The sequence below is a fragment of the Engraulis encrasicolus genome, chromosome 2 (genome assembly GCF_034702125.1).
Source record: "Engraulis encrasicolus isolate BLACKSEA-1 chromosome 2, IST_EnEncr_1.0, whole genome shotgun sequence".
Lineage (NCBI taxonomy): Eukaryota > Metazoa > Chordata > Actinopteri > Clupeiformes > Engraulidae > Engraulis > Engraulis encrasicolus.
The window spans coordinates 13,689,822-13,715,032 of record NC_085858.1 but is presented as its reverse complement, the minus strand read 5'-3'; the positions used below and the strand labels follow the sequence as shown (position 1 = coordinate 13,715,032).

General features: G+C 42.7%; 3 protein-coding genes across 4 annotated transcripts; 1 reads left to right on the top strand and 2 right to left on the bottom strand.

Moving 5' to 3' along the window:
• Positions 1–2,102: 2,102 nt before the first annotated feature.
• On the bottom strand, positions 2,103–6,510 carry LOC134468741 (protein SCO1 homolog, mitochondrial). Its single transcript, XM_063222619.1, has 7 exons — positions 6,129–6,510; positions 5,894–5,995; positions 5,535–5,625; positions 5,201–5,398; positions 3,296–3,388; positions 2,800–2,915; positions 2,103–2,529 (listed from the first exon to the last, which is right to left on the bottom strand). The coding sequence occupies exons 1-7, from the start codon at positions 6,297–6,299 to the stop codon at positions 2,395–2,397; spliced, it is 906 nt and encodes a 301-aa protein (XP_063078689.1). The 5' UTR covers positions 6,300–6,510; the 3' UTR covers positions 2,103–2,394.
• A 380-nt stretch (positions 6,511–6,890) lies between these two features.
• On the top strand, positions 6,891–19,255 carry prpsap1 (phosphoribosyl pyrophosphate synthetase-associated protein 1). Of its 2 annotated transcripts, XM_063222601.1 has the most exons (11): positions 6,891–7,418; positions 7,781–7,833; positions 7,945–8,011; positions 8,512–8,684; positions 9,284–9,399; positions 9,957–10,012; positions 10,350–10,495; positions 12,230–12,247; positions 14,807–14,877; positions 16,062–16,208; positions 17,227–19,255. In XM_063222601.1, exons 1-11 carry the CDS (start codon positions 7,336–7,338, stop codon positions 17,383–17,385), a joined length of 1,089 nt encoding a protein of 362 aa, XP_063078671.1. In that variant the 5' UTR covers positions 6,891–7,335; the 3' UTR covers positions 17,386–19,255. The 2 variants fall into 2 exon arrangements, with proteins under 2 accessions (XP_063078671.1, XP_063078679.1); XM_063222609.1 differs by lacking the exon at positions 12,230–12,247 and having other exon boundaries at positions 6,892–7,418.
• A 2,529-nt stretch (positions 19,256–21,784) lies between these two features.
• On the bottom strand, positions 21,785–23,692 carry rasd4 (rasd family member 4). Its single transcript, XM_063213369.1, has one exon. The coding sequence runs from the start codon at positions 23,356–23,358 to the stop codon at positions 22,726–22,728; it is 633 nt and encodes a 210-aa protein (XP_063069439.1). The 5' UTR covers positions 23,359–23,692; the 3' UTR covers positions 21,785–22,725.
• Positions 23,693–25,211: the final 1,519 nt, after the last annotated feature.

Genomic DNA, 25,211 nt, shown 5'->3' with positions numbered 1-25,211 from the left:
AATATCTTGCAGTGAAGTCAAGAAGGTTTTTGACAACTTAATCAAGTAGCTCCACCTCACCCTAAAACAGTGAAAGATTTTGTGTTGAAAAGTGTTTGACGTGATGCTGTTGTCCATTTTTGTGTATTCAGATGATATAATTTCTGTTTTCTGATAATAAACAGTTTGAGACAGTATAGACAGACAGAATGTTCCCAGCCCGTGTTTTTTTGGGGGGTCTAGCCCTATTGATTACGTGGGTTTACTGGGTTAAACAACTAGTCTAAAAAAAGGCCCCACCAGACTGACTTAAAATCCTTTAAATGGATTCATATTAAGTGTGCCTTTAACACTCAGGGTCATTTGAATAAGAATGTGTTTCATGCAAGATAGTTCCTAAAGCCAGTTATTTGAGGAAAGCTTTGGTATAAAAACATTTTTGGTCTGCCCAACATTTCATAGTAACTGTTGGCATGCCAACAATGCAGCTCATAAGACTGAGCTATATCTGCGTAGCTTATGACATCTGAATGAATTTAAGTATACTTACTTGATAAGACCAAATATATTGCCGTAATGCCTATAGAGCCCTAATGATATTGTTACGTAATTATTAACCATTTCAGAACAGCAGACATTACACTGAAAAAGCAATCATGTAGGCCCTACTTAACAGAGTATAGTCATTCAGCCTACGCCATGTATTTTGGCTTAATTGTATTTCGCAGACTGGAGGCAGTAGGCCTACTTAATGACTGAATCCAACGGGATTTGATTTTAAATCAAATGGGCAAAAATACCAACACCACAACGCCAGACAGTCTACAGGCCCTGTGGTACAGCAGCATTGCCCTCCCTAAGGGATCCAAGGGATGATGGCATTTTTGGGCATCACGGCACTGCCAATTATGCTAATGGGCCATAAATGTCAGGCCATCCGCTAGTAACAGCTGCAGGTTTAATCAGATAGAGACAAGTCACACACACATGCACGGATGGACGCACAGACACATAGTGCACAAGGCACAAAAGACCCTGTGCTGACCTCCTCTGTTGTCTGGAAGCCGCAGGCAGGGCATCCCCACAACTTAGTGACAACACTAGCTCTTTAACAGACATGCTGGAAGGACACAAGGTCACTCCAGAAGCAACTGGTGGAGGCGGTGGGTTTCCATGAGGCGGAGTAGGGAAGCAGCAGATGCCCAGCTCTGTTTTTGCCCATGATTAGATCACCAGGACAGGGGCAGCATGGGAACAGAGCTGCCGCCCGCCAGACAATGATGACACCCAGGGAAGCCGACAAGGGGGAGAAAGGGGTCAGTTCTCCCGGGCCCAGGGGAGCAGAATTGGTTCCTCATTACATTATATGTATTAGGTGGGGGGCCCTTTCAGAAGATTTTGTCCCGGGCCCGGGAAAACCTCTCAGCGTCCCTGATGACACCCATTATGTTCATCACTGAGGACAAGCACAAAGATCCAGCCATGTGGCTGTCAGACAGTCCTGCCAAACGCTCTAATGAGTACGTTCCGGTAGAAAATGCCTGAATATATTCAGGTAGAAAAGTGCAAGTGAAGGACAATGAAATGGACGACAAACACAAATCACATGTAAGGGGTGATGAGCAGCTCATAGTCTAGTGGCAGTCTGACTGAATTGGTATTAGCAGGGTCGGCAACAGAGGAATCAGGCAAAATTATGTAACCATGTAAAACAGAGGAAATACCTCATGTGTAAGAGCCTATATAGTGCCGTTAAAATGTCAGATGACTAGAGGCATTTTACTGAGACTTTGATGTAATGACCAAGACCAGTAAAATGTACGCATTCACATTCATGTTGACCTGTTCACGTCTGCTGGACGGTCAAGTTAAAACGAATAACGTGGTGAAGTGGAGAACTGTACTGCAGACGTTTGTTCATAGGTCATATCTGAGCCTATTCCCCACCGTATATGAGAACACACGTGTGAATGCCACATACCATGATAGAGCAGCTGTATTGGAAACAGCCTGTACTGTCTTGTCTACCACGCTGTACTGTAACACACAATTAAGACTGGCCGTTTATATGAATGTGAAAATCTGAACTGGAGTGCTTAACTTGAACTTCAAACAGTTTCGTCTTAGAACAAGAGATTTTATTTTTTGTATACAGAACAGAGGTGGAAAATGGTATGCTTGACAATCAAAAAACTGATATTATGACTTGGAGATTGGTAGAGTGCATTGATTATTCCTTTGAATCCACAAATACAAAGTGTAACTCATAAATAATTTATCTCTTAAAAAAAAAAACACACATCCCATGACATCCGATTAAGTCCAGCGGCAAAACACCCACACAGATTGAGGCACAGAGCCTACTGTGTCCAAAAGCAGTGCATGTTCCTCTCAGTAAGCATGTCCAGAGCACTCCTACTTCTTCAAGCGCTCCTTTCGCATGTGTGACGCAACAGAGGATGAAATCTCTGCACTCTTCTTGTTTTGTCCGTAATACTCCACAAACTCCCCGTCGGGACCAACCAAGTACATGATGATTGTGTGATCAACCTGTTGAGGGAAAAAGCCAACAGTGATTGGGTGTCAGCTGCAATTGACATCAATGAATGTGTGCTTGACTGTGCATGTGGAATGAAGGTTTCATTTTACAGGAATTTCTGCTAATTTCACGGGCCAAGTTGTCCAAACTGCCACGTCTACAGGAACTGAAAAAAACTAGTGTAGTGTGAGCAATACAACGACATGTTCAAACTGGCAGGAATTCTCCTTTGAGCCGGTCACTGCCATCATGATGAAGAATGAAGATGATCACCAACTCACTATGTAGTCGTTGTCTTCGTCCTTAGGTCCTTGGCTGTAGTATACCCGGTATGCTCGAGACACCTTATCAATTTGCTCAGTAGCTCCCGTTAAACCAATGAGCTTTGGAGAGAATTCTACAAGAAGAAATATGTCATTACATTTTGTGATACAAAAAATGTTGAGCACGTGTCCAGTTGGTTTCAGAGTGGTAAACCAGGTATGTTTTTGAAAGTGCACCGTTTAGGATGGTGGCCACAGTAGCCTAGGTATTCCAACTATGGTGCTCATTCAAACTGTGCTGTGCATTTGTGAATGGGCAGCATGAATTCTGTAAATAAACTACTAAATATATTTTATAGTGCACCTTCAATTTGAAAGTTACATTTACACGGGCTATGTACCTGTATACTATACTGCAGATTTTTTTTATACCACAACAGAGACAAGAATATTGAAACACACACTTGTTTAAAATTTGAAAAGTGTGGAAAAATTTGACCAGCTTGAAACGCACCTTTCACATACACGGACATGGCCTCTGCAGTGTCTCTGTCGGGATCGATTGTGATGAGGATCGGCGTCAGGTCAGGAAGAGACTTTATCCTCCCTACAACAAAGTAATAAGTAATACATTCGTAATAAGTCCTGCATGAGCCATGTCACAAACCGGCGGTATAATGTCAGTGTCTCCCGCAGAATTTTCGTTAGTCAATGTAGTGGGTGGGATAGCCGCTATCAGAAATATGTGACTATTATCATCAGAAAGGCTATTCTATGCGGTTTTGTGCCAAATATAATATGACAACCCAAAAGCGTACATTTTGCTTTGGTGAAGCAACTTTCAATCAGCAATTTACTTACATACAAATGACATTGGCAACACAAAAATATGTATCTTTTCAGGGAACTTAGTCAAGGTGTCTTTTGCCTTTATTTGTATGATAGGACCAGGCACGGAGTGGCCATCGGGAGATCGGGGACTTGTCCCGGTGGGCCGCGGCCGCAAAATATATTATAGCAGCCACATTGTGTTCACAGCCAGCACTTATGTTCTATGTGTCATTATGAAGGCTAACTAACTACGTTTCCTATCCTATGATAAGGAGGTTGACTCACCAGTATATATACCGTTGACCAGACCACAATACCTCAGTGACGGTGTCAAACAGTAAATTGGCCACACCCCCTCTCTACTGATAATGTTCATACACCGTAGATCGCGGAAGTTTACAAGATCTTAGTAACATAGTTTCGTTTTCAGTATTTGAAGAACCTGTGATATTTAGATTGGTTACCAAGGGATAGAAATATTAGTAAGTTGTGATTTATTTTCCGATTTCCACATGACTGTTACAGTTTACAGTCAGGCAGTCCAGATTCACTTGTTCTGTGGTTATTGACTTGGGTTACGAACAGACTCCACCAAGTGGTAAGGAAGTGAACTGCAGCTAAGCAGGAAAACACATTGTACATGTTTTGATGGCATTAGTTTGTTAGAACTAGCGGTATATCTCCTTATAGTCGAAATAATGTTATTATCATACATATATTTACATGTGGCACATTTAGGATGTAGCCTATGTAATGTCTGAAGAAATGGAACGAAATAATTACCACACAAGATTCTGATGTGAGCAGTGCTGGGTGTATAGCCTAAACTGTGGATTAAAGTGTAATAGCAAGAAACAAAGACATTTGCTGCGACGAAGACAGCGTTTTAAGATAGGCCTACACCGTTTGGTTATTAATTTTGTTGACTTATGGTTGTGCTTTGAAGTAGCCTAGGTTTGGCTTAGTTGCTGCATGGTGGATTTATTGCACAATGTAGACAGAATTTTTGTAAGCTATAGCCTATTCTGAAAATCCCCACACTCAAAACTTTGTGCCCGTGCTCATCCTGTCTTCCTTAAACGATATTTCAATAGGCCTACAAACTGTCAAAATGACAGTGGAGTGCACATTTTCATGGAACAGTAGCGTGATGTAGCCTAACCTGCAATGTTCTATGGTGGCTTTGGACTGTGATGATGGCTGTGAAGGCCTATTTCATCAAGTGTAGGCTACTTCAGGTTGATATTTTGACAACAATTTTGGTGGTGGTGGGGGGTAAAAGGGGCCGCTAAGGGGAAAATTCTCCCGGTGGGAAAAGTCTTCCCACTCCGCCCCTGGATAGGACAGTGAAGATATGGACAGGAAGTGAGTGGGACAGAGAGATGGGGAAGGGTCGGCAAAGGACCCAGGCTGGAATTGAACCCAGGTCGCCGGCACAGTGGGTGTTAGGCCATGGTAGGGCCCAAAATACACAGATTTGATCGTCACGCAGCAGTCATAGATGATAGAAATGAACATTAAAAATAGAATTTAATGAACTTAAAAACAGATGTGAAGTACCTCACTGACAAAAAAGGAGTACTCTTACCAATTTCATCCACAACCTCGATCATTTTCTCGATTTCATCCGGGCAGATGTCTGGACAGTGTGTGAAACCAAAGTAGATGAGAATCCACTGGCCAAAGAAGTCTTCGCTTTTGCACGGCTTGTTGTTGTGGTCAACCAGGGAGAAAGGTCCACCGAGGAGCGGTTTTCCTAAAGACCTTGTCCTCTCTCTCTCAATGGCTGCAGAGAAACATTAAGGTGTGAGTGATAGATCACTGACAGAGGCACAACATTCTTTTTAGACAGACATTTATTTTTCCCATAGATTGTATATTTTCCGTATGCAAGATATATTCTGTAAACAAAAGCTTCTCACATTCTTCCTTCTCCTTCTTGAACATCTTCATGGCACCGAGTAAAGTCCCACCAATAGCAAATGTCACTGCTAATGACCTCCACGTCACTGGCTGAGGGGGAAAATACAGGCTTGGTAAAAAGATAAATCACCAACATTGCTACAACAGCAGGTTATTACGCATACAGGTCTACAACCCTAAAAAAAGAGCAAAAATCACAGCTGTAGCATAGTGTACCAACAACATGGGTGAAAGCACATCGCTCCAGCAGCATGGGCCTAATGGGACGTTCAGGCGTATTACAATACCCACACTAGTATACGGTATTATACAAACTTAATCATCACAGTGTAAAAATAATTATTGTTACAACACATACCCCTCTCTTCTTGTCACCAGAAGGGGGCGTTGGAATCCTTGAAGCGTATGTTCTTGTGTTTGGAAACGCACATCCTAACGTTCTGCACTTCAATGATGAAATCTATGAAATGATACAAAATCGCTCAAAAACAGCTCAAAACATCCACTTGGGTGGCACTCAATATCAGAAGGAAATAAACCACAATTCATGACAGCCAGCAAAGTTAGCTAGATGGTAAAGCTAAATGACCTACCGGTTGGTGTGTTCTCAGAAGGGGAATGCCTGTACATACAGAAAGAGTTCTGGATAGTGCATGACAAGGGTATCTACACACTGTTCCATAGTGTTTAAGATAAGAAGCTGGAGAAAATAATTGTGGTAAGCATTTCAGAGCCCGGTCACTCACTGCCACAGCTAGCCTCATTGCGATGATGAGAAGTTGCACGACCACGGCGAATGCGGAAGTAGGGCTGTTTTACACAACGTGACTTCTCATGTGGAACCAGCATACAAATGCCTGATCTGAGACCGACAACACAGCTATATCCCATACGAATGCATGTCTAACTTTCCAAACAAAGCCCACTAAAGCTGATCCCAGACCAGCACTTCACCCCGAAGTCTGTGCTGTCAAAGGAGGAGGATCCTGTTTCAATTAAAGGAAATGACGTAAATACCACAGATACAACGAGGAGCTGGAGCAGGTGTTTTGAAAAAGAAAAAAACAAAGACAAAACTTTTGTCATAAGGTTATTGTAATGCAGCGTATATGTTCCGTCAAATTGTTGCACATATGGGTAAACTAAATTAAATGCACACGCTCCTACCATATCAGTGACATCTGCCTTGGCCATCATTATTATATTATTATATGATGACAGCTACTTCTACCATACATTAAAAAATCAGTATGTATATATATATATATATATATATGAAAGGGAAATATTGCGTTCAAAATGTAGGTATATAACAACTAACTAACCCTCTCTCGACCTCGAGGCTTGAGCGCATCCAGAATGCTGCGCGTGCTTCTAGTCACGACGGTGCAGTGTGCAAGCAGAGATCTCTAGCGGTGTTGTACAGTCGGTGTAGCAACAGGGCTGGATACTGCGGACTGACTTGAGGCTACAATTGTTGTGTGACGGACTTCACGTATCGCTTTTGTATTTCACTGTATATGTAATAAGTTACGGCAAATAATTAATTAAAACTCAATGTTAGTTAGCGTCATACCTGAGGTAAAATTGTGTAATTCCATTCATGTATACTGGCATCAAGCTGTTTCCCCTTTGCTAGCAAGCTAGCGAACATAATTTCAACAGTAGGTCAGCTATCTAATTGTATTAAGCAGGTCGGTTGTATCTAGCCATCTACTTGGATAGAAGGACTCAATTAATCACCGAGGCATTTCCTGTGGAGGACAAACTCGTATTTGAAATCCCCATGCCCAGTCAAGTATGAACGTCCCGAAAACTGGCTACCGTGTCTTCTCTGCTAACTCCACTGCAGCATGTACGGAGTTAGCCAAGAAAATTACAGAGTAAGTTACCGGTATAGAGCTCTATGTGTTTGTGTATTCGTCGTAACGTTTCAAGCAACCCGCAGGATATGTAGTACTAGATTCATAGCCAAATAACTCTTACATTGTGTAACATAGCGAGCAATCCCGCTTTAAATGACAGCTGTGTGGAATGACATGAAGGATTTTGGTGTTCGTTTGTGTTGGATGGGGCTATCTTTCACCTGTCTCACGCATCGCGTCATGTTTGTTTACCAGTTCTAGCTGCTGCCATGTGCTAGAAGGATAATACCTACCAGAATTCTGTTGTGAAAGATTAAGTGTGAATGTGTCATCATAGTTCGTCGGGGTCAATAATGTATGCTTTGTTTGTTTACTTTCAGGCGACTTGGGGTTGAGTTGGGGAAATCAGTTGTTTACCAGGAATCTAACAGAGGTGAGTTTAAAATCCAAACGTCAATAGAGCTATATGCAGCACATGTGTTAAATCTGTGCATCACGCCGACTTATACAAAGCAACTACTACAATTTTGTGCTGCCTTTACAGAGACTCGGGTTGACGTGAAGGAGTCGGTTCGAGGACAAACTATCTTCATCATCCAGACCATTCCCAGGTAAGACGACAGACAGACTGCAGTCACAGCAGCCATGGCTTGAAGTTCACTGTAACTGAACTGAACTGAACATGCACATGCACAGGAACATGACCCAGACCTGAACTTGGGGCCGTAAAAAGGATATTTTTAGGGCTTCTCGCTAACACTCCATTTGGCAAGCACTGTTTTGCTGCCTGCTGGAGCTGCCTTGGGGGTATTCCAAGAAAATGGCTATGCGATAAATCTGACCTACAGAGAGTTATAAACCAGCTATTATACAATAGCCTTCGGCTTCGTGCCTATGGCCGAACCACACCAGGGATGATATCCGTCAACATCATCCCTCCCACTCGGGTCATATTGCTTAAATAGAACCCCCTGTATGCGCCAATTAGTTAGGAAAATGTAGACCACAGGCTCTTTAATTGGGTGATTTTACCACTACCTCCAGGTTAAATGAACCTGGTACACCTGGTACTCTGTTGACTTACTTGTTTTATTTCCCCCCAATCTCTCAGAGATGTCAACACAGCCATTATGGAGCTCCTGGTCATGGCATATGCTCTCAAGACCTCCTGTGCGAAGAACATCATTGGAGTCATCCCGTACTTTCCCTACAGCAAGCAGTGCAAAATGAGGAAGAGGGGCTCCATCGTGTGTAAACTATTGGCATCCATGCTGGCCAAAGCAGGTGTGTACCTACTGTAGGTTTACAGTACAGTCCTTGAAATCTAACACCAAACATTACATGGGTAGATGGAACAACTCAAGTAATGAATAACAGTATATTAAAAAGTCCATATAACATAATTTCCTCCATCTTCTTAGTTTGGTTTGGAGCTTCTTTTGCATTGTAAGAACTACTGTCCTTGTCATGGACATTTTTCTTATGATGCCTTCAATTCAATGCATTTGAAGCAGGTGTAAGTTGTATCCCATGGCATTGACATGCACATACATAGGTAAATGACGTTTTAGTACCACACGTCACATTTTTTTTTTAATGGGTTATTGAAGAAGCATATTCTTTGCACTACACTAATTACCAATGACTAATGTATTTATTTGGTATTAACTGTGGTGGTTGTACCACCTGATGTCTGAGCCCAACAAAAAAATTGTCATTGACCCACACACCACCGTTTTTCATGGTATTCCGCCTGAAAGCGGCAGTCGTTCATACCTGCTTTGCTTCAATATAGAACTCGTTTGACATTGCAAAAAGGCGAATGATAACTGTTGTTTTCTGGAGCTGAGCCAAGTGAAGCCTTGTTTGTTTATGTCACCCAGGTTTGAGTCACATCATCACCATGGACCTGCACCAGAAAGAGATCCAGGGCTTCTTCAGCTTTCCTGTGGACAACTTGCGTGCCTCGCCATTCCTGCTCCAGTACATCCAGGAGGAGGTAATGGCGAGGAGAACTGATTTCAATAAATTGTGTGTCAAATACACTTTTTTTTTAGAAGCAATATTTTTGCACACTTAAACTGCTGAGGAAGGTTAACTTACTAGACTGAAAGTTTGGCCATTAAAAAGACAAAAAAAGAAGTGGGCATTTTTCATTCACAGTTTTCGTTTTTGTTTGCCACATTATTACATTACATTAAATTACATTGCATTTGGCAGATGCTTTTTAACCAAAGCGTCCTTCAAATATAACCGAGTGCACAGGAAATATACAAAACAAGTGTGGATGCTAAGTAGGGCACCTTTCAATTGCGAGTGTGGTGTAATTAGTTTTAATACAGAAGCAATATTTTTTACCATTATCATTTTGTATTTTGGCTCAGTTACAAAGCACTAGTTTAATCTAATGTGATGTCAGTTTGATGGCTAGACAGATCTCCCAGGGCTGGTTGCTTTAAATTCCTGTAGATAGCCAATTGGACTGCAGATGGCGCCAGAGTTTTCTTGTGCCATTGACCTTACCTTGAACTTTTCCTTTTTCTCCCTCCCTGGCAGATTCCAGACTACAGAAACGCAATCATTGTTGCAAAATCGCCAGCTGCAGCCAAGAGGTAACTTGAATCAGATATGTTAATGCTATCGGTCCAATATTTGTAGTTGTTCCAATGTGAAGTCTGTGAAGAAGGTGATGCACTGGCAATTCTTTTCAAACAATCTCGATCGGCAACAGTTTGATGGGTACCCAATATTTGATTGTTTGAATGATTATTTTATTCTTGTCTGATACAAATGTGTAACACAACCAAGTGGCTGACAACACTGCACAAAAAGTTGCCCTGCGAGGACCAAATTAAATAGTGTCTCTCAAGAGAGGTCTCATAGAGGTCAATAATATGCTGTTGAAAAGAACGCAAGTCAATGAATCTGCCCTTTCTGCTTTGACCACAGGGCACAGTCGTATGCAGAGAGGCTGCGTCTCGGCTTGGCCGTCATACACGGGGAGGCTCAGTGTGCAGAGTCCGACATGGCGGACGGACGACACTCGCCTCCGTGTGTCCGCAACACCTCAGGACACCCCGGCCTCGAGCTGCCATGTAAGACCACAGCCAGCCTCTTCTCCCTCTTCCCATATTTCATCTATTTTTTCTCTCTCTTTCTCACACTTCAAGGGGTATGCCACTATTTGGGGGCTGAATACGGTTATAATCGTTGGCCTGGGTTTATAAAGGTTGTAAAGTGTCTTATTTTTCGTGTTAGGCATTGTCTTGTTTTAAGGAGGGAGTAAGTATCTAAGCTAGTGAGAGTCAATGGATCACACATGCTACAGTGATCCATTGACTTTCACTAGCTTAGCTACATACTCCCTCTTTTAACTTGTCTTAAAGCAAGACAATGCTTAACATGAAAAATAAGACATTTTACCACCTTTATAAACCCCGGCCAACGATTTTAACTGTATTAAGCCCCAAAATAGTGCATACCCCTTTAAGTCTCTCTCTCTCTCTCTCTCTCTCTCTCTCTCTCTCTCTCTCTCTCTCTCTCTCTCTCTCTCTCTCTCTCTCTCTCTCTCTCTCTCTCTCAATCTCCTGCTTGTGTTCCTGCTCTCTCTGCCATCATGTTTATCTCCTTTCAGTCATTTTCAGGCGACTGCCAGTGAGCTGTATGTTGTCACATCATGACTGTTGTGAAGCCATGTCTGTCTGTACCAATGTTGGTGGATTTGAAATTCCTTCATTATATGATTTCTATTATTGCCATTTTCTTTTTTTAGATAGAGTGCAATGAAACCCTTAACCTTTGTAAGTACATTGCCACAGGTATCATTATTTTTCCACCCATAGTCCCAAAGCAGGTACAATGGAACGATTACCTCACACATGTGCATCTCAAGGTAAAGCTCCAAGGTGCACTCATTCCCAAGCTCAAGTCAAGTCAGCTTGTATTGTCAGTTTCTTTGTCAATCCTTTGACAAAGCCCATGTCTTTATTAAAGCGGAGAAGAATGGCCTTGATGGGTAATATCGATCCTCTACAGTACAAGCTGTTGTGAGTGTTACACGGTTCCACATGGTCGTACAAAAAGTTGACTTCCTGAATTGTGTTTTACATTGTGGAAGTATGCACTCATCTGGTTGAAAAGGCTAGTTGTTTGTGTAATTTTCAGAACAGAATGTAACAGGTAGAAGGAGGCACATTACTGGAGTAAACACAATTGAAGGACTGAAATATTTGTCAGATAGTTGTTATAGTCTGGGTCTATGAATATTAAGGTGACTTTGAAATTTATCCAAGTCCAATTGATAGATCCTACTTAAGTTAACTTGTGTTAGTTTTATAGTGCGTTCAATTTGCAGTAATTGTTGTTTTCCGTGTCAGTTTCTGTGCATTGAAGCCTGAACAGAGTGTCAAACCTTCATCCAAATGTAAGATCCAAAAGCAAATGATACGCACTATTACAGTAGAAACAGAGATTCTAAATGTATATTATCCAGTCTCTTTGGTAGGAAGGCTCTAAATTAACACCAGCCAAACAGTAAAATGCTGGTGAAATTTCATTTTGGCTGGTAGAAAAACAACAACTTGCTAGCCACTTTGACCCATTAGTGAGTGTGTGTTTGGCTAGTGAGTAAGATTGGCATCTTTGAACCATTTTGGCTGGTGACAAAAAAGTTAATTTAGAGCCCTGTTTGGTACAGTAGACAGGCTCTGCCTCTTCCCCTGTCTGCCCCTTCTTGCGCTGTCTCTCTCTCTCTTTTTTTTTCTTTCTGTCCTTCCCTCCCCCAGTTACTGTCCTCCTGCCATCCTGTCTTTTTTCTGCCTCTGCCACAGACAGCTCCCCCCATGAAGGCAAGCTCTTCAAATGGGTTTTATGTATTTCCTCTTGCAGTACTACTAACAGCATTGTACCAGACGGGAGCTATTTCTCTAATCCTAACAGAGTGACTTTACTGTACACCTCGCTGCCTACCTTACCAGGTGTGGCAGGTTTATGCACCGACCTCGTGAGTTCTGTAGAAGACCGTAGATGTAGTGTGAAGAGCATTTTGTGGTTGATCTTTCAATGGTTTACATTGCAAGCTGATCTTGAGTGTTCTTTAACCTTGGCACTTGTTTGTGAGTGATGTGACACGATTATATAATAGTCAATAGGCAGTAGGCTGCCAACAAAGTCTTATTTACTTACATGTGTGTTTGTGTATTGTTTTCTTTTGTGATGCAGGACTTGGATAATCTCTCTTGGAAACTTGACGTTTAAAAAAAAAACAATACACCTGTAACTTGAACTGATATTGTGTATGGCATGACAAAGCATGCACCTAATTTCAGCGGGTTCTCCAAGTCTTGCCATTGTCATCTCTGTTCTTGTGCTCAGTCAGCATTACGTCTGTGTTTTTTAACATAGTGTTTTATTTTGTTGATAACAAACAGCAGGCAAACAGCAAGCTCCGTTCCCCGGCATAGAGCTCCCAAGTACGAATGTTAACTCCCTTTTTGGCTCTGAATCATGGTGGTGACTGCGCCAAGCGTGGTCCCCTTCAATGCGTGCATGCCTCCAAAACGAGGGCTCTCAACACCCCTTCCCCAGTGCTCTGAAGAGACTGCCTGCCCTAAAAGTACACATAAGACAAATTGCCCAGATTTGGGTAAGGTTTCTAGTGCTACTTCACTTCACTTCAGTTACTGTGACCACACATAATTTCCGAGTTCTCCGAGGTAATAAATAGCAATTGGCTTGGTGCAGGCATCAGCAGACTTCAGAATGCTGTGAATCTGTTTTGAAAGCCCTCCCTGAAGTGCTTCTTTTCTGACATCCATACAATTGCCGATCCTCAAGAAATGGAATCGACACATTATCAATGTACATGTTTTTATTTTATTTTTTTCCAAGCATATTTTTTCCTTTTTGTGTTTCCAATCCAAGGCTCATCTTGTTGATCATTCCATCAAGCCCTTCTCTTGTCTATCATTCTGTTCAGATCTGTGTAGTGTGCTAGACGAGTTTCTTACAACCAAGGCAAACATAGTGGTCTTGGAAACACATGACCTCTTACTGAAAAAAGGTCTGGGAACAAAACATGAACAAGTTGTGCTTTTTAAAGCTGAGTACACCAGTGTGCGCACACAAAGAAAACAGCATATTGCATAGATTTTTTACACATATTGCGTTTTCTGCCATACAATCCTTATTTTGTCATTTATTTTCTATTCTCCCTCATTCTTTGCGAGCAGCCTAGCAACAGGCAATATACATGCACCACCACCACAGCTCCTTCCCGTGAACTAAAGACTTGGCTGAGCATTTCACCACCCTTTTCATAGAACATTATGCTACCACAGGGGTGTCTTGAAAAGACTGGCGTGTTGCATGGCGACAGCTGTGAGTGAAGAGCAGCACACTCAAAATGGAGATGTCACGGCCCTGCAGGTACCTGAGAGAAAGGGAAAGGAAAGGAAAGGAAAGGGAAAAAAACATTATAATGGAGGGCATGTGTTTGAGGCATGTGATTTTGTTTTTCTTTGAATCTTCCCTGTGCATATGAGCCCCTCCAATCAGTCTCTGGATCTCCGAGCAGGATTGATTGATTGATGTCCGCTGCTGAGTGCGACGATTGTTTGTTCTCCGCTGACTGCTGGGAGACAGACCTGCCATCGCCACATGGCAACAAAATCACAACATCTGTGTTATACACCCCCCCTCTTCCATTCTCCTCCTACCTACCCCCCTCTTTTCTCTCTCTTATTGTTGACTATGTCGTCTATGTTTTTTGGTTACAAAGACGAGATCGGACTCTCCATGTGGGTTTGTAGGTCTTTGGAGTAAAGTTCTATGCAGTCCTCAGTGCTAAGCAGATGCTAGTGTGATGATGCAAGCATTGAAATTTGTCCTTCTCTCTGATCTGGTGTGAGGGGGCAGAAGGCAAACCATTTTGATTTTCTTGCATGGCATGAGAGCTGCGATGATTTTTGCCCTCCCTTTTGAGTGATGAAAATTGTTTGAACCGTAGGTAGGGTAAAATGGGAAATGTTCCAAGCCTGAGCTTTATAACGAGAGGAAAACGTGCCACGCTTCAAAAGCAAGCTGCATGCCGTAACACATGCATGGCAAGTTTTTCTAATGGTCTTTTTTCCATGGCCACTGAAATAGTCATCATGCACAGGCTTTCGAGTGTGCCCCTTGCATACTGGACATTTTTACTGGACATTTTTTTATATAAAAAAATAATAATAATGAAAATAAAAATTGGAAAATGCAAAGGCCTGCATTGAAACCCATCTTACCCAGCCTAGCCATTTAATTGAGATAATTGTCTTGATTAAAAAAAGAATAAAACAATAAAAAAAATCAGGTGTCAATCTTCTGTGTGGGCCATGGGGTTTGCTAACAGCACTGTCTTCTGCCCTCAGTAATGATGGCCAAGGAGAAACCCCCCATTACTGTGGTGGGAGATGTGGGAGGACGCATCGCCATCATAGTGGTAAGGGAAAAAAATGCTAAATCTTTTTTTTATTTGGTCCCTCATATTTAAAGTATACAAGAGTGTTATTTATCATATGCATTACTGTGAATGTGTTACCATGCCGTAAAAGTTAAATAAAAATGAATTGTCTACTTGAAGTGTGCATAGAGTGTAGGATGTATCTCTCCATGTCATGGTGGTGAAATTGCTATTCCATCTTGTTTTTCTTGTCCATCATAATTTAAGCATCGCTGCCTTGTTGGGCCTTCATTTGCATTTGGTACCAATGTGCTGCTACACTCATTAATTGGCTTTTTGCATGTGTGGACTGGTATCACTTGCCACTGCCTTTCTAGAGTAGTTAAATCGAGCGACTGACTGACCTTGGGGTAATTGCAGTCAAATTCATCAACATGGCAGTTTAACATCACATCTCAACAGAAATGGTGTAGCCTGGAGTTGGAGGGCTAATGTCGTGCCCGCCCTGCTCTTATATTGAATCTGCGGATTGAGAGTAAAACTCTTTGGTATAATCTCACTTAAAATGAGTGCAATTACCAGGTTGAGTGCAGAGGTTGAGCTAAAATAAGCAATTTTTCATGCCCACCTTATTTATGACAGCATTAAAAGTACACTGTGTGAGATTTTTAGTTGTTTATTTCCAGATTTCATACTACCCATTCACTAATGTTACCCTTTTCATGAATACTTACCACCACCATCAAATTCTAAGTATTCATTACGACTGGGGAAATTGTACTTTTAAAAAAGGGGGATCTTCTCAATGGTCCGCCATTTTTAATTTTAGCTGCAAAAATGACTGTACTTTGACCATACTAGAACATATTAGTTTATTACTTGTAAACTTTCATGACAAGATCAAATTTGGCGATAGGCTGCCCAGTTTCAATGAGCATTTGCCCATTAGATTTTTTCCAACTTCTTTTTATTAAAATTTTAAAAAGGTTAAAAACGTTAAACCCTAAACATCAAACAAGAAATGAAATATCAGACTTGTTCACATATTCCAACGATGGACCCCAAAGATTCATGAAATAGACCCCAAAGATTCATAAACATACCTCTTCTACCTATCATTGACAGTCTGAGTCTAGCAGTCTGACAGTCTAGCTGTGGTTGTATTGCACCACCTGACTTCTGCTACTACAACCGCCAATGACCCATTCCCCCTGTGCCTCCAGGATGACATCATCGATGATGTGGAGGACTACATAGCATCTGCAGACATCCTGAAGGAGCGCGGCGCCTACAAGATCTACATCATGGCCACGCACGGCCTGCTGTCTGCAGACGCCCCGCGCCTCATCGAGGAGTCCGCCATCGACGAGGTGAGGCCAGATGCCACTCGCTGTGCTGTGCTGTGCTGCGCTGCGCTGCGTTGTGCTGCGCTGTGCTGTGCTGCCCTGCGCTGCGCTGCGCTGTGCTGCGCTGCGCTGCGCTGTGCTGTGCTGTGCTGTGCTGTGCTGTGTGCTCCATAACCTGCTGGAAGGCAGGAAATTGGACTACGGTTGAATGCACAGAGTCTCAAAGTCCAGTTGCATCTAAGAGCGATCCTGTGTGTGTGTGTAACATGGCAGTCATTATGGTTACTTGACTGTTGCTGCAGGGCTTTAAGTATCAAACACCTGCTTACCAGTTAGACACATTTCTTATGTTTAATGCTCACAGAAACATCGCTCGTGTCTCAGTTTTTTGTTGGGTCCAGGTATTTAGTAGATGTATTTATTGAGGCCTGACAACATTGGATAACAACGATCAGCATTTACACACACACACACATGCACACACACACAATTAGCAAAAACTGTGAAGTAATACTAATAAAGAACAGAAAAATCATTAACAGTGTTGTCTTCAGACAGACAGACTTGTTTCTATCTGTGTCCACTTTCATGTTAGCCTCTTTTGTCTTTAGAGAGTTACTTGTGCACAATCCCTGATGCTGAACAAAAAGATTACGTATTTTTTGAAAATAATCAAAAAATCTGAGGAAGACCGAGAGGTCGAAACGTCATTGCCATTGAATGAATGAATAAAAAGAAAAAAAAATAATTTAAAGCATCTTTTGTCTGGCCATTTACTTTAGGTTGTGTGTGTACTGTTATTTCAGTCTGTTTGTGCTGTGCTATCTGGCTGTGTGGTGTGGTGTGCTTGTGCCGTTAACTGACTTGTCCCCTGTATCAAGTCAAGTCAAAGTTTATTTGTAACACACTTTTAAAACAACAAAAGCAGCTGATCAAAGTGCTAACAGGAAGGCCTAAGAAATAAGACCTGAAACAACACGTACAGAAAGACTTGAAGACACCCATAAAAGTGTGTGGTGCGTTTGTGTTTCCCCTTCCCCAGGTGGTGGTGACCAACACGGTTCCCCACGAGGTGCAGAAGCTGCAGTGCCCCAAGATCAAGACGGTGGACGTCAGCATGATCCTGGCCGAGGCCATCCGCCGCATCCACAACGGAGAGTCCATGGCCTACCTGTTCCGCAACATCACCGTGGATGACTAGACAGCCAAACGTCAGCCAATCTCCACGCCAGCCAACCAACACTAGGCAAGCATTAAGGGGAAGTGGGAGAGTGTGGTGGAGCAACTCCCCACAGTCAGCCGCCCAGACAGCTAATCTTACTCCACCAGGTGCACAAGTGCCAAGTATACTCTCCCCCTACAGTGACATACCAAACACCAACAGCCACACACTTCTATGCATTTACATTGGGAAAAGGGAGAACGGCGTGTAGATTAGCATACAGTCATGTACAACCCATAGAAATGTGAACATGAGTTCCACTAAATACAGGTGACTTCAGAAAGTTTTGCAGGAGCATGAAGGGGAGATTTGAAAAAAAAAAAAAAACATGGTCTAGATTTACAAATATATATTCCGCAATCTCATTGAGACTCTCTTTCGAGGAAAAGCCATGCAATAAAGAGCTTTAGTAAGACCTCATTTTTATGATTACAACATGTGACCGAAACCTATGCCAACTACACGCACTTGACATGTATGGTTAGCCACAGCAGCTTAAATTTAACGAATCCGCCATTTCACACCGAAGTTACAATGTTTACTCTGTGTGCGGATGATTGAAATTGATTAAGCACCTTGTTTTTTTGTCCCATGCACATGGAGTTGATTCCATGCGAGACAAACTGCTGCCATTCATGGCATGGCAACACTGTGATTGCATCCCTGTACTTATGATACACATGTATACCAGACTGCCAGGCGCACCTTTATGTCTATTTATTTCACGCCCGAGCCTTTGTCTAAACTGTAACATCCCAAAACACAATGCAGTGCATTTGTGAAAAAGGCATATACAGCGATGCAGTTTAAAAGGGCATGCGACCAGTATGTCTTACATTTATGAGACACCATGTGTCTCATAAATGAACACCTATTTAAAGGGAATAGTTTTTTTTCTCAAATGTAGGATTATTACAATTGACTCGCTAACATTGTGCAAAACATCTTTAGTTGTGTTGGTACTGGTTGTGAAAATTACAGTGCGTTTCAGCGAGAGCAGATGGCTTGGCCTAACTATGCTGTCAGTAAATGTTGCTTGCTGTTCCCTCTGTTTAAACTCTCACAGGTGTGGGCAGTAACAGGTTGCCTCATATGATGGAAACCTATGCTTATGTTTTTTTTATTGATGTACAGTACAGTCAAACAAGCACTTAGTTTTTTTCCACTTTGACATCCCACCCTGTAGATGTGGTTTGTCATGGCCATCGTCCAACATGCATGCTGGTTTGCTTGCTGTTCACCAGCATTCATCAGATGCTTGGGTCTCTTGAAGATGCATCTGACTTTTTTTTTTTTTTTTTTGCACTTTTTCCTCATTGATGCGTCTGATACTGGTAATGTTTTAAGAGCCTTATGCTCAGGGACATGTGCTTGTTATAGAAGCAAGACAACAATCAATTAGTGAAGAAGGGAACAAAAATGCTCTAGAACGTCAAGGTAATTTCCTGCTTGTCATTGAAGCCTGTGCCTATTAGTGTTCTTGTTGATGTTTCTTGTACTGTCTGTTCTGGTTGTTCTGTGCGTAGCATGTAGTCTGTGTTAATTGTTCTGCCTTTTTCGAAAACTTTCTCCCGTCTTACTTTGTTGTGAGATCCATCAGTCACTCTTGACAGGCGTGCTTAGTAACAAACATGGGCAACCTTCTACAGATGTGTCTCTTGGTCTCGAGAGTGGCAGTTTCTATGCCAACCACTTTTCTCCTCCTTAGTTTCTGGTGCAAATATATGCTCTCCCCACCCCACACTGTTTCCACAAACCATACATTTATCAACATGCATACCTTTACTGGTATTACTTGACAGTTTGCGAGGCAGTCATATTTTTGTAAATAAATGCAACTTGGCCTGAAGTTTCACTTTTCTGTCTTTATTTTAGCTCAGTGATTATGAGACCATGCACACATAATTGGATAAGTAAGCTGACTGTCAATTACACAAGCATAAACCTGTATAAAACAACATCTCCAGTAATGTATTTCATGTAAGGAAAGCTTCAAAAGGTACTTCTCATTTCTTCACGTTACCTCTGCTGTCAAGTCCACAGCAAGTTTTACTCAATTGCATTCATCACAAACTATTGTGCATTAGAATTTTTTTCTGAGAGGCTTTACTGCAGTGACCTTTTAACGATGGACTGTCTCAATGCTTCACTAGCTGACAGCTGTCGCCTGGGACCCTTGACTTGTTCCAAACTCCTCAGGTTTCAGAGCCCAGCTCTGAGGAGCTTTGACCAAGTGAAGAGGCAAAGACCAATTTCTCTGTTTGTGATGCTCCTTAATATTTCAGACGGCAGCAGCATGATCCATTAGTCTACCTCCATTCACAGAGGAGAGGGAGAGGCTTCTGTCACTGCTAAGTGTGGTAATCTTAGCCACTGGCAGAAGCTTGCGAAGCAGTGACTCACTCCTAAGAAGGATGGTAGAGAAACTAATGCACATGTAAGAACACGTTATCCGCTAAACTTAGAAGTTCACAAGTCAATACTCACGTTTGTGCTCATGCTTCCTTGAGTGGAAGTTTCAGAGAGACGACTTTGTCAGTTTTTGTACACTGAGCGGCACGTGGGCATGAAGTACTGAAGTCTCCAACAGTGCTAGACATCTGTGTGCTTTTTAATGCCTAAAGAGGAACCAGAGGGCTCCTGTTCCGAAGTCACTTCCCCTTCGTGCACTCGGGAACAATGTACCTTGTCTTTACACAGGGCCAGAAAGGGGAAATGGTGTGTGTGTGCGCGCACGATAACCCTCAACACACATATAAATATAAAATATGTTGTGTGAAAGCTGTAAATCAAAGCAGTGTATTGTTCCCAGCCCTGCAAGGTACAGGTAGTGTTGATGGATAGACTTTTTTGTCCACAGAAATAGTAGATGTAGAAAATAGATGGTGTTGCCAAGGCAATGATGAGAATGATCAGCATACCCACTGACTGCATTTGACATCTTAAGTGTCTGTGATTGCCACCTGCATGTGGAGGGCAGATGTGAAATTCACACTGATTTGTTGAATGTGTAATGAAGGCCGTTTTGTTTTTCTCTGTGCTTTCTTTCCGTGATGTGGGAATTACTGGGAAGCCAGTAGGCGTGCAGAGCTGAATGAATTATTCATGTAAGAGAATGGAGATTCTCAAGATATATTCACAGCCAGTGGCCACGGCAAGTGGTCTGTGTGGGAGGCGTCAGATTTGGACTGAGACACCAGGTGGCAGTGTGATGTAAGGTGTGCCAAAGCCACTGAGCTGTGTGTCTGTGTTTGCATTAGAAGTAAATATCTATACAAAAACTCTATAGCTATACTTTTCAGACCAGTTGCACCTGCAAATTGATGTTTGTGTTGTAAGTTTCTATTTGATTGGTTTCATATACTCATATACTTATGTTCAGCAGATGCAGTCAGTTTATGAATTTTATTGTGGAGTGGACCTACAACCTGTAATATCAAGTACAATAATAATAATAGTAATAATACATGGGTTTTGTATAGCGCTTTTCAAGACACTCAGATGTTTTATAGACCAAAGGACATAAAAACAAAATGAACCTATTGAACGCAAAGACATACAAATATGATTATCAGTGTCATCTATCATATATAAAATATATTTGCCTTTGGAACCACAATTCAAATAAGCTGCCGTATCTAGCCTTATTTGTAGTGTGCCTATGAATTATTTAGGCAAAATCTGTTTTTCTCTGATAGCCTATTAGATATTTCAGTCACTTTCACAAACTCTAATGCAATGGCACTGTTTTGCATTTATAGTGAATAGGGATATTTGCATTTCCACAGCATAATTTGGGGCAAAATGTGTAAATGTAGTACATGTGTACCAGCGGGGGAGCAATTTGCAGTGCATGGTTTGCCAAAGGCATCCGAACAGAATTCTGAGGAATTAATTTTAAATCCCTTGTTGGCCACATAATAACACTGCAGTTAATATACATCTCTTTTTAAATGTCTACTTGTTCATTGTGCATTGACCCTTGAAGTTAGCACCACTGAACTCTCGGCTATAGACTTCTTTTGCTGCTGTGTAGTTTTGAAGTAGTTTTGAGGTGTGTTATAATGGGGTGCAGGCGCTCCACACAAAATACACCATGATGCATCAAAGCTTATCTCATTAATGTGTTGACAGATTACCTCATGACTGTATATGACTTCCTAAATGGCCAATGAGAAAGTAGATGAGTGGATTCTGTGGTCCTGTACTGTACCTTCTGTCTCAGAATAATTTGACATCTATGAAATATTCAAAGACTGCACACTTCAACAAATCCCACATAATGGTCATGTCCCCAAAATGCAAAATATTATCTGCATCTATTCATTGAGTTGGATAACTCAACCTGTCAAATGCAATGCGTTGTAGTGTAATGTATTACGTAATACAAACACCTGTTTTCTTGTTCATGATTTTATTCCCATTTGCTTCTCAGTCAACAATCCTCTGAAAACAACAAAAACAACATTGCACCAGGTTTCACAGTGTAGTACAAAAAAGCATAGATGATTTCACCAAATGAGTGTGCAAGTTGACAGCTGCAATGGACAATACACTGCTACTAAATGGCAGTGGCTTGTTAGGTACCATAACAGTGCATTAAGATACAAGAAACTCCTCTCTCCTATATACACAGTATAATAAAAAAAAGAACAGTCATTACATTATAGTGTTTCTCAAATACATTGTAGGTATTGTTACATAAGTAAAAGCATCTATTTTTAACCAATGCACAGAGCCAATTCTATGAGGCAGCTTTAAATTGATCATATGTTTAGCTTTGTCCCTTATACACACACATACACACAGACAAACAACGGTTGAACAGGTTTGGGCACCCTTTGAGAATCTGTCACAACACAACATTTGTTTTTACATTCTTCTGCACCATCACAATCCCTATTCTCACATATGTCACATTTTGACATAAGTGGTGCAGCCAGTGTCCAATCTCCTTCCTTGTGCCTTACTGGGTTTCCTTCTTTCCCCGTCTGTGCCTTTTTTCTTCTCTCTGGCTGCTGCTTGGGCACACAATAGCTCGGGCAACAGTATCAGAGTCACAACGAGCTTCAGCTTCAAAACAAACAAACAAAAGTTTGTGACGATGTGTCTCTTGACGATGTGTCTGTCTGTGCCGCACAGTTCACTCATGAATACGTCATGGCATTTGTGTCACTGTGCATGTTGAGAGTCAGTGTGCCAATCAGCTGATGTCCCTGAGTGCACTCACAGACACACAGGACACATCCTTCTTCATCATCAAAACAGGTCTTTCAGCTGTGCGTGACGTCACGTCTTCTGTGCTGCTCTGCGAGACGGTTAGGAGACGGTGCAGCTGTTGGTCTTGTTCATGGGCGGCCGGGCGCCGTTGTCCTTGGGGAAGGTCTCGCGGCGGCGGCGCAGCGCGGGGCTGAGGCGGCTGGGCAGGCTGGTCTGCTGCAGCAGCTCCCGGAACACCTCCAGCACGTTGTCGTTCTCCTTGGCCGAGGCCTCCACGAAGCTGCTGTTCCAGTCCAGCTCCACGGTGGGCAGCACCTCGTCGCCCGACACCTTGCGCGCGTCCTGGCCGCAGTCCGACTTGTTGCCCACCACCACGATGGGCGTGCACTTGTCCTGCTTGACCTCCAGGATCTCCTGGCGCAGGCTCTTGACCGTCTCCAGGGAGTCGGCGTCGTCCACGGCGTAGACCAGCGCGAAGGCGTCGCCCGTCTGGATGCTGAGCTTGCGCATGGCCGGGAAGGGGTAGCTGCCGCTGGTGTCCAGGATGTGCACGGTGACCTTCAGGCCGCCGGGCAGCTCGTACTCCTTGCTGTGTAGCTCCTCCACCGTGCGCCGGTGCTTGGGCTCGAAGGAGTCCTCCAGGAAGCGGCGGATGAGCGCCGTCTTGCCCACGCCGGCGGCGCCCAGGAACACCAGGCGCACCTCCGTCTTCTCCTTTACTTCCAGTGACATGCTGCTTCTTGCTTCTCTCTTGCTCACCTGTGCTTTCCTGTCTTCTGTCAACAGTCACTTGGATTGACGTGCTCTCTCTCTCTCTCTCTCTTTTTTGCTCTCTATGATGCCTCTTACTTCCACAAGTTTCAACCCTTTTGTATTTCTATAAATGAGGGTGAAATAACTTGTTGAGTTGTTCACTTAACAGGACCTGTGGAGTATCTTCAGTAGCCTAACGTAGCAAAACAAAAAAATCACAGGAGGAGAATCTAGAAGTAGAAGCACTACTGCTGGAACACGGCTGGCTACAGAGCTGAGAGCTGTAGTAGTAGTAGTAGTAGGATGGTGTCAATGGCTGGCAGGTGCAGATGTGTCTCTGCCTGTGCCTGCGTGCCTTATTTATGGATTTTTTCAATCACTCTAGCTCGCCGCCCGGTTTTGCCTCTGGCCAATCCATGAGGAGCGAGCCGGTCTTATTGTATTCCTGGCATCCAATCGCTGAGCGGCATGCAGATGAGGGAGAGTAGAGAGTAGAGTAGGCAAATAAGGAGGCTGTGCTAGAGAATTCACCTCAGAGCATGCCAGACTTGAAGACTCTGCACTTGTAAGGAGCCTGGGATGGTTTTGAAGGGTTTGGTGACCTTGTAAGGGGTTTCTCTGGGGGTGAATAATGAGAATAGATTAAATAATAGCCTAGATTTATTTTTAGCCTCCTTGCTGCCTACGGTTTCCTGAATCTAGAGTTATTTTTCAATAGCTTACAATGATATTGTTTCCAACAGAAGAATTTTAAATGGCTTTAAAACCCTATTTAATCAGAGCAAATGGTTTTGCTGTTGGCATAATCATTGCCTACTTTCAGCTCCTTCTCTGGCAATGCAAGTTGAAAGCACATGTTTGTTATTCAGAGCATCACTCCCTTTAGTTGCCGTAGAAACGAGGTTAAGGTCTTTTCATGAATCGTTGAGAAATGAATCCATTGGTGCTATCCTATGGTGTTGTGAATTTTAAGTAGACATTGTAGCAACACCTTGTCATATCAATTTTATATTTATATTTATCATTCAGTATTTCAAGGGTCTTCTTTATTTTGAAAGGGTGCAGGGAAAAGAATCTGTGATGGAAGTGTGTGTATGTGTGCGTGCGACTGACTGATTGTGTGTGTATGTGTGTGTGTGTGTGTGTGTGAGAGAGAGAGAGAGAGAGAGAGAGAGAGAGAGGGAGAGAGAAATAAGCCATATTTTACCCACTAACCAAACTTCAAAGCTCCAGCACAGCATCCATACAGCACTGGGGTCACCTCAATCATACACACCTACAGAAAGGGTAGTATTTGTAGGTGTGCATTTTCATAAATACTGTATACTGTATGTGTAACGAGATGGGGACGGTGTAAAGCATTTTATCCAATTCTTGTTCCCATCTCCAGGCCTCCTGCTTATCGACCTGTTGATTAAACAGTTCTGGGAACAGTATTGCAGCAGGGTACGTAGAGTTGGCCATTATCGGTGTGAAGTTCAATCATGCAGCTAGATCAGGCACCGTTGCTCTGTGTGCATTGTGGTGGTGTGGTGGTGGGGGAGGTTTGGTGCGGTGAGCAGCAGCTCCGGTACTCGCAGAGTTGAGCAGGGGCAGGGGGCTCTCTTATCAGAGGAGCCGGCATCTCAGACGACAGACTAATAACTCCCGGCTTATCTATTGTGCGCCTGCATGCTACCATGGTCGAATTCAATCGCCCCTCTCTCTCTGTCCTCTCAGTCTATCTCTCTCACCCTCTTTTCTATCTATTTGTCTGTCTGTGTCTGTGTCTGTGTCTGTGCCTCTGTTTCTCTCTCTCTCTCTCTCTCTCTCTCTCTCTCTCTCTCTCTCTC

Bases quoted from the DNA above. Each gene is read 5' to 3' on its own strand.
- LOC134468741 (XM_063222619.1), bottom strand. From the start codon at position 6,299: ATGAGGCTAGCTGTGGCAGTGAGTGACCGGGCTCTGAAATGCTTACCA. The intron at 5,996-6,128 runs GTAGGTCATTTA...ATCATTTCATAG, and splicing joins TTCTGAGAACACACCAACCG to ATTTCATCATTGAAGTGCAG. The intron at 2,916-3,295 runs GTGCGTTTCAAG...TTCTTCTTGTAG, and splicing joins CATGTCCGTGTATGTGAAAG to AATTCTCTCCAAAGCTCATT.
- rasd4 (XM_063213369.1), bottom strand. From the start codon at position 23,358: ATGTCACTGGAAGTAAAGGAGAAGACGGAGGTGCGCCTGGTGTTCCTG.
- prpsap1 (XM_063222601.1), top strand. From the start codon at position 7,336: ATGAACGTCCCGAAAACTGGCTACCGTGTCTTCTCTGCTAACTCCACT. The intron at 7,419-7,780 runs GTAAGTTACCGG...GTTTACTTTCAG, and splicing joins TTAGCCAAGAAAATTACAGA to GCGACTTGGGGTTGAGTTGG. The intron at 7,834-7,944 runs GTGAGTTTAAAA...CTGCCTTTACAG, and splicing joins TTACCAGGAATCTAACAGAG to AGACTCGGGTTGACGTGAAG.